The sequence below is a fragment of the Fukomys damarensis genome, unplaced genomic scaffold, assembly GCF_012274545.1.
Source record: "Fukomys damarensis isolate Sample0158 unplaced genomic scaffold, DMR_v1.0_HiC HiC_scaffold_19, whole genome shotgun sequence".
In the NCBI taxonomy this organism is placed as follows: domain Eukaryota; kingdom Metazoa; phylum Chordata; class Mammalia; order Rodentia; family Bathyergidae; genus Fukomys; species Fukomys damarensis.
The window spans coordinates 46,501,734-46,510,842 of record NW_022900931.1 but is presented as its reverse complement, the minus strand read 5'-3'; the positions used below and the strand labels follow the sequence as shown (position 1 = coordinate 46,510,842).

The 9,109-nt window shown below is 35.9% G+C and overlaps 1 protein-coding gene across 3 annotated transcripts in view; it reads left to right on the top strand.

The window, feature by feature from the left end:
• Positions 1-9,109, top strand: part of Atf6 (activating transcription factor 6) — a 204,911-nt gene that overhangs the window by 69,729 nt on the left and 126,073 nt on the right. For all 3 annotated transcript variants that reach the window (XM_010617026.3, XM_010617021.3, XM_010617014.3), the window contains exon 10: positions 6,914-7,045. In XM_010617026.3, the coding sequence (XP_010615328.1) occupies positions 6,914-7,045 (132 nt within the window). The remainder of the gene's footprint in view (positions 1-6,913; positions 7,046-9,109) is intronic.

Below are 9,109 nucleotides of genomic sequence, written 5' to 3'. Positions count from 1 at the left end.
AGCACAATAGAATCTTGTGTGTGTGTGTGTGTGTGTGTGTGTGTGTGTGTGTGTGTGTGTGTGTGCTGGGGATTCAACTCAGGACCTTGTGCTTATAAGGCAGGCGTGGTGCCACTTAGCTAAATCCCAGCCTGTTTTTTTTTTTCTTTCTTTTGTTTGTTTATTTGTAGAATCTTTTTTTTTTGTAAGGGGGATCCAACTCAAGACCTTGGGATTGCAAGCAGTCACCGTGCCACTGAATTACATCCCCAGCCCTGTTTGTAGAATCTTAAAAAGACTTATAACTGACTTATACCTACCTACCTACAGCCTGTAGAATCTTGTAGTATTTATTTTTAAACAAAACATTTTTCCCAGGTGATTCTAAAATATGTCTGGGGCTGAAAAGTAATCTGTATGGAAATTATACAAACACCTATCCATTAAATTAGAAGACAGTGTATAAAGGGAATTTTATTAAACCTCCAGATAGACACCTCCATATTTATACATTTGTTTTATGTAACTGAGAAAATTCATGGGCCTTTAGCTTGATCAGACTGGTAGCCACAGAATAATCCTGTGAGAGAAGTGAGGAATGTCTTCTTGGCACATAGCACTGCAGTTTATGGATTCTTTTTTTTCCTTTTCTGTTTTAAAGGTTACTATAATCACTCTCCATTTCTGCCAAAAGTAAATCAACATCCCTAGGAAGTTTTAAGTATGTTAAGTCTTAAAAGTCAATTAACAAGTGTTTGAAATTGAGGGTGCTTTTTTCCTTGTTTGTTCTTGGTTAGAGGATATGTCCTTACTAGAGCTGGAATCTTTATAGTTTGAGACATCAGACGTGGATGAGGAAGAATAAATCATACTTTTAAAGGACCATCTACTCTATGGGTTCCTTATGAGACTTTAAGGAAAAGGTGACCACAGAGTATATAGCTTTGAATTTGAGTCACCTGGAACTGGTTAAAAATAAAATGTCTTTATCCCAGCATTCTCTTAAGTTTGTCAGCTTTTTCATCATTTTACAGGAAAAATTCTAGCTTCTTATCCTGTGATGAGCTTGTCCCCAGATCTGGTTCCAATTTTTTTCTCTATTCAGTTGTTGAGCACATTTTGCTGTATGATATCACTATTGGCTGTAGGTTAAAAGTTACTGTATAACTTAGATGTCAGAATTCAAACCACCAAGTGTACATGGTTTTGTTTAACCAGATTTTAAAACAAAATCTAATTCGAGTTGTTGGCTAAAAATACTCTCCACATTTATCAAAGTGACATATAATTGAAGAAATACAACACATCTAAGTACCAGGTGTTACTGAATCTAGGATTGCAGAGAGTAGTCGAGCCAAGTGCAGTCCTTCTTCAGATAGTTTAATTTAGTCATGTTTATTAAAAAAAAAAGAACAGTCATCTGTACAAAGCAGTTGGTTTATTTTCATATAGCCTCTGTAGATTTTTGTTCTGTGTTTTAAAAAGTGGCTTAGAATCTATCAAGTACAGAGCTGGGTTTGGAGGGTCTGAAAAATTCTGTTGATGATTTTCTCTAGTCTTGGTTTTCAGGTCAATTGAATATAGAGGGCTTCTAAGGAATATATGCCAGGGGCTTTATCACATAATACTTAGCTGCCTTTCTCCTCAGGCTTTAGTTACTATAGTGAAATGAAAGGAAGTTGAGATCAGAAACTACATTCCTTGCTAACTTCCTTCCTTACCTTGAGTAAGTTACTGTGTATCATGTTCAAAGCTAAAAGGAGATAATGTAGTAAATTCTGCTGCTTTCTATCTGGTGAGAGAGGGTGAGTGAGAAACTAGACCAGATGATAAAACTATTAGAGCTCCAGTTGAATGATTCCTTTGATATTATCTTCAGACTTCACATATTAGCATAAAGCAAGGACCAGTGGATGATTTGTCCAAAATAGCTTTCTCAACATCCAAATTAAATTGTGCCTTTTAAACTCTTCAAAACACAAGTAACAAAGGAATAACTATCTTAACTTTGTTCTAAGTATAGGTTTAGCCTAATACTAATAGGACAACTTTAAAACCTAAAGATATATGAAAGATATCTTTCTTAGACTTCTCGGCAGTTTGCCATTAATTTTTTTGTCTCTAGACTTGCACTGCTTTGTGATTTCAGTAAGTATTTGAAACTTTTTTTTCAGAAGTCATTCTACAGATTGTGCTTAATTTATGGCTAATGCCAGCATGAATCATAGGTATGTGTGCATTTTGACTTTTTGGCATTCAGTTTTCTGAACTTAAATAGACATTAGTATGTCTAAAGTCAGTTTATCACAATCCATGTCCTCTGAGGAGCTAGAATTACAGAATGTACAGAAATTTGTATATTTTAATGGCTTTCTGTTTCAACCCCTTTGCCAGAATTCTGATTAAAACAGCATTACTTGCTTTCATTTTTCTTTCCTTTCCTTTTTTTTTTGTAAATTAAAAAGTGAGAGATAAGTGGATATAAGGTATTTGGAAAACAAGATGAATAAAATGGTGAGGATTATTGTAGAATAATCTATGTTGACTGTATGTTGATACTGTCTGTACTTGATTGGTAAAGATGGCTTGTTTTCTGTGTTTGGTAAATAATTATTTACCAAATGTTTATGCACCAAGTACTAATCCAGGCACTTTATATGAAATAATTAATTTTCCTCATAGTGCCAGAATGTAGATATTAATTATCCTTATTTTACAGATGAAGAATCTGAAGACACAGCTAATATGTGGTAAAGCTAGCTTCTCAGTCTGCCTTTGGAACTCTGTTTTAATCATTGATAGGGCAATAATCACTCAGGCAGGGAAAAAAGGAAGTTGGCCTTTAGATAGAGGAATTGAAATTTTATCTAGTCACTCTGCCAATTCTACAGTTTAGGATTGGCTATGAAATGGGAAAATATTTGTCTTATAAGCTGATTGGATTGATCTAAGTTTAACAGGAAAGAAGTTGCATTCAAATTTATGGCTGTGTTTTTTGACATTTAGAATCAGAGGGCACCTTTCTCAAGAGAAGGATATCTTGTAGCTCCTCAGGAGAGCATGTGCTATCCGCAGAGTTGTTTATGGACAAACTTTTCATGTTAAGCATCAATCCATTGGTATTGGCAATCTAATAAATGTAGTGTATCAATTATCTATTGCTTCATAGCAAACCATCCCAAATCTTAAACATTGATCATCATTTTGCCAAAAAGTTTCTTGGAGTAGCTTGGGCTGGAGGGCCCGCTTTCCAGATAGCTCACTCACATGGCCAGAAAGTTGATGCTGGCTTTCAGCTGGGACCTGAGCCAGGGCTAAGGGCCAGTATTCTTGATTTATCTACATTGGGGCCTCTCCGGAGCTTGGGCTTCCTCATTGTATAGTGGTCGAATTTCAAGGAGCATCCCCTGTTGGAATAATGCTTGCTTTATAATTATTTATTGAATGAATTAAAGAATCTGGTGGTTTTCTTGCTCATGTTGGTTCACTTGGAAAATTGCCCCTGTAAAGTGCATGTTTCTTCCCAGGGTATGGTAACCCCTGGCTCTGAGAACTGCTGTGTAGAGGGTTCTTTTATCGTCACATGAAGGACCATTTCTTTATTCAGCCACTTATCTCTTTCTAGTAAATCACCCCCAGCTATTACTAGCCTGTAAAAATCATCTGTGAACCTCTCAATAAACAGAGAAGAAAACCTTTTTAAAGTTTGGAGAACTCCCTTGAGACTTCTTTGTCCTTTCTTCCTTTAGCTTCAATCAATGAAAATTAACTTAATAACCTCTTCCTGGACATGGAAATAATGTAATAATGAGTTCACTTCCTTCTATTTGAGCTGTGGATTAGTTTTCCTAAACTGAAAATATGTATTTCTCTCTTGACAAGAGGCAGAATAGTACATAAAGTTCATTTATTTTTATTTATTTATTTTTAAATCTAGGCATGGTGGCGCATGTCTGTGATCCCTACACTCTGGGAAGCTGAGGCAGGAGGATCAAAAGTTTGAGCCCAGTCTGGGCAACTTGGTGATTTAATAAGAACCTCTCACATTAAAAGGGCTGAAGATATAGCTCAGTGTAAAGGTCCCAGGGCTCAGTCCTCAGTAACACACACACACACACACATACACACACACACACACACACAAACACACAAGCACACCACACCACACCACACAATGAAAGAAAAAAATAATGCCTCTTATGAGGTAGGCACTGGCCTGGAACAAAACAGAGATCCCTATACCCCTTAGTCTATGTAGTGTAGTGAAAAGACACCATAAACTTAATAACTGAAATGATAACGTAACTTGTTTGAACAAAGGAATAAAATACGGTAGGGTAAATGGCTTTGTAGGTGCCACTGTAATTGTCGGAGTTGCAGTTTTAAATAGTGATCATTCAACAGATGTTTGAACCAAGGCTTAAAGGAGATGAAAGGGTTAGCCATATGGATCTACTGGGGGAAGAGCATTCCTGACAGAGGGAACGACCATTGCACGGGTCCTACGGTAGAAGTGTGCCTTGCCATTTCAACGCCAAGTAAGAAGATCTGTGTGACTGGGCTTAACTGTGAAAGTGGGGGAATAAGAGCAGATAATGTGAGGGAGGCAAAGTAAAGGGAAGGATCAAATGTAGTAAGGGTCTGATTGTTTTGAGGATTTGGGCTTTTATCATGATAGAAATGGGGAGCCATCTGAAGGAGTTGAGCAGTGGAGTGGACATAAAATCTGACCTAGATTAAGAGAACTATTCTGCTTGCTGTGTTGTGCATAGCTTGAACCAGGTGGGCAGGAAGGCGTCAGTAAAATTACTGTTCTGTGTCCTTTTGGGGCTTTTGTAAATTGCCGCCAGCTCACATCTGTCATCTCATTTGAATCTCAGAAAATTTTACTTGTAAGAGATTGGAGCTCTAAAGAAGTTAACCAACTTTCCCAAGGCCACTCAAACAGGGAGTCTCAGAGTCACATCTTGAACACAAATATTTTGTCTTCAAATTTTGTGCTCTTTGTACTTTTCCATAGTAGAACCTGAAGGTTTCCATGCTCCTTTCAGCTTCAGATAATTCAGTTTTTCGTGTGTGGTTCTCAGAGCAACAGCAGTATATGGTTTCTTTTGAGGATGAGAAGCAGTATGATTCTTACCTTCTGAGAGGGCTTAAATTTAAATTGACCTCCTTGTATGAGAAGAAAGCAGGTTTGTGGGAGCAGAGATTTGGAGATGTGCCATTTTATGTTCAACCATTTGGTATCAAGACTGGGTATCTGAAATCGTATCTTAAGGATTAAGTGGTTTCATAAATAATCTAAAACAGTTGTTGGCTTTTAGAAGAATTTCATAAATGAAAAGAGTAACAATTGTTATGATACTTTTTCCAGACTTTGGGGGAAATTGAAATCATTTGTGTTTTATTAATCCATGCTTTTTAGGCTCATTGGCCCATAACATGAGCAAGGTTTTTGGTGTAATGATTATTTGTGGCTTAAAACTATTATGACTCTTGTGGATTAGTATGTTTCTGATCATAGAGACAGAGACCACAGAGACTTCTATTTTCTCAATATTTATTAATTGATTTAAAAATACTGAATAGAAGCTGATTCAATCTGATTATAAAAAGAATTTAGTTGGGTTACTTTATTAATATTATAAACTAGAAACAGTCATGGATACATAAGCATTTTACTAACTTTTACTGTGACTGAGTCATCTCCCTTTGTACTTGAAATTTAAATTTTCCAGAGTTAACTAAAAGGAACATTTGAATGATGTAAAAACACTCAAGCCAAGAATCTAAAAGTTCATATCAATAATTTTCTCATACTTTTTTGTGTATTTGACCATTACAAAAACTGTCACATTCATCTCTTAATATTTGTAGATTATAATTATACATAGTTAATCTTAAATTCTGGCAGTGACTTTCAAGTATTAATTTTAAAAAGCATATGTAACTTCGCAGTTATTTATAGGCTTAAGCTTAGTTTTTTAGGTCACTCCACAGAAGTATCTATAGTTCTTTGTATACTGGTGAATGAAGATATCAGGGAGATTGGGGAGAAAGAAGTATAGAAGTATTTTAAAAATAAATCTTTGTTAGCTTTTGTTAACATCCTGGCTCCTGGAATTGTGAAAGGCTAATAATGAATTTGACTATTGAAATATTCCTTCACTGCAAACATCAGTTTGGAGTACTCAGGAAGACCCCTTAGTTTTTAGCTGAGTTTTAAATATGTTTAAAGGGAATGTATGTTTGTTTCTACTTTGTGTACATATGGGTCAGTTAGCTCTTACTGTAACAAACACCTGGGATAAATCAATTTAAAAGAGGAAGGGTTTATTTTAGCTAAAATATTTTATCACAGCCTGTGCTCACTTGGCCCTATGGCAGCGCTGTGCATCATCATGGGAGCCTGAGGCAGAGGAGGCCTACACACCTCATGATGGCTGGGAAGAGAGAGGGACGGGAGGTTCTGCAGTCCCAAGATCTTCAAAAGCTACTCCCAGTGACCTCACTTCCTTCCATAAGGCCAGACCTCTTAAAGGCTGGGCCCTAGCCTTCAATACGTGGGCCTTTGAAGGACATTTAAGATCCAAGCTATAATAACTTATATTACACCATTATAGAGTTTAAAAATATATGAACACTGCTTTTGTTTGTTCATTTGTTTGACCTGGCATGGTACCACTGAGCTAAATCCCTGGCCCCGCTTTTGTTTAAACAGTTTAAAAATAAGGGAATTTATACTTATATTTTCAAAATTGTTTTTAATATGTGCAGGATGTCAGGCCTAGAGTATTTACACATCAGTACACTGTTTTGACTTCTTTGGCATTTGCTGTATGTATTGACCTATGAAGAAAATCTGGTTTGTTTTAGAGTACATGTAACATATACATATGTGACATTTTAATTTCAATTATTGCCCCCCCCTTAGTATGCTGGAACAGGATCCCAGGAGGATGAACCCTAATGTGAGCCCTGAAAATCAAAGGAGGCATCTTTTAGGATTTTCTGCTAAAGAAGAACAAGGCACATCAGATGGTATCATCCAGCAAAACAGCTACAGGTGAGATGGCATGTTGACCTGACTGAGTTAATAAAACTGAAACAGTCCTGTCTAGTATAACTGAACCTCGAAATTGTTCAGATGCAGCTTTGACTGGGAGAACAGATGAATTGCTGAGGCCATTAATAAATTTTATTTTTAAGATCAATTCTAAGAATGAATTTACTTTGAAAGCTTTCACAGTTTTAGAATTCTTGAGATGTGACTATAAAATCTCAATTTGTGTACATCAATATACACTTATAATGAAACATGTAAAACTGAACCACATGGAATATCTTCATTTTGGCTGGTTTGTTGTGTTTGTACATTTCATTTATCTAATATTTGTTACTGTTTGATCTGTGGGTGGATATGCTATGTCAGAATGAGTGAACCTATTTGTAGTCATGGAGTAAATTTATACTTATTGTGATCTTTGCTAAATTCTTCCCTTGTAATAATTTAATACTGACTTGATGAATTTTCATATTGCTTGTCAATAGAAGCAGATTTATAAAAATAGAATTCCTGTGTTCTGTTAACTCAAAGAAATTTAGAGTGGGTATTTGCAAAGCTGTGTACTTTCTGATAAACAATTTCTGTGTTTTTAGAATTTTTATTAGAGTCAAATGGAGCTGGGGCCTTGACTAATAAAGCAAAGTGGGGTGACAGAATGGCAAGCATTGCACGGTATTGTAGTTGAAAATTACTAAAGATTTTTTACTGTTAATGTTGAGGTTTTAAAAGCTGAGGGCCATAGAGGAATCATTCTTGATTATTACTTTATTTACATCCATTCTCTTGAATGAGAATATGACCATAGTTCCAGGCTTGTCTCCATTTAGCCTACATGAGAAAAAATTCTGTGAGGACATTAGGCATAAATCAGGACAATCTCCTTCTGTAAAAGGCATCAGTCATAACTTATCTTTTTCCCAGAAAATCTCATTAACTCTAGCTCTTTGGCTCTTTATTTTAATCATTATTTGCTAAAATATTTTCTTCAGTGGTTTGCAAGCAGCCTAGAACTCTGGGTTAGTGTGGATCTGATTGTCTCCAGATTACATGTTGGCTTAGATTCTCCCTTTCCTTTCTGTTTTAACTCCACCCAGTCTCTGTCCTGGCATTTCTCCTGTTGAGCTTTTTTTCTTTTCTCTAAAATATTTTTGACTATTAAAACAAATCTGGCCAGCGCAGATGTGCAGAAATCCTTACTAGAGTTTATCACATGGAAAGAAAATTATAGATAAGAAATATATTTTCAAAGCAGTTTTGGATTTTCTCATGGACCACAGTGTTTATTTTTTCTAAGTATACAGCATGATTTTTTGAATAATGTATGTGTGACAGATGTTTGTTCTTGAGTGCTTTAGTGTATTGCAATAGCTTCTTCCTGTAGGCATTCAGAAAGGTGTACTGAGTACAAGAGAGTACCTTCATTCCCTGTGTACCAGTATGTCTGCCTTTAATTTAAATTACCTTCTGACCGGAAAGAGCACATTAAGAATGTTTCTGGTGCAAGGGAAGAATGTTCTCTGTATCCTCAGCTATTTCTTTCTCTGACTTTTATCTTGAAGTTAGTTTTTCACTCTGCCAAAATTATTTTTATTGAAGAGGCCAGTGATTTTACTGTTGCCAAACCCAATGGAAACTTCTGTCTTCATCTTTCTTGACTTTCCTTTGCTCTTAGCTGTGTGGATCACTCCCTCCTTAAAAGATTCCTTTTGTGTTGCTACAGTTTTAGTCTTCCTTCTTGTTTACTGGTGTGCTGCTTCATAGTCTTTTTTGCGCTTTTCTCTATCCAAATCTCAAGGTTTGGAACTGTGAATTTTTGGTTTTCTTTTTTTGATTCACCTATAATTTAACACAGAATCTATGTCTGTATGTCCTGATGGCTCTCCAGTTTATTTTCCAGTTTTGACTTCTCTTCTGAGTTCCTAGACTCTTGTATCCAATAGTTTCCTTGACTTCTCTGTTTTAACATTTCAAGCTAACATGTACATAGTAGAACTCCTTTCCTTTCTTTTTTCTTCTTTTTTTTTTTACACCTCCAAGCAGTAGTCTACAATAGTCTTTCTCTTT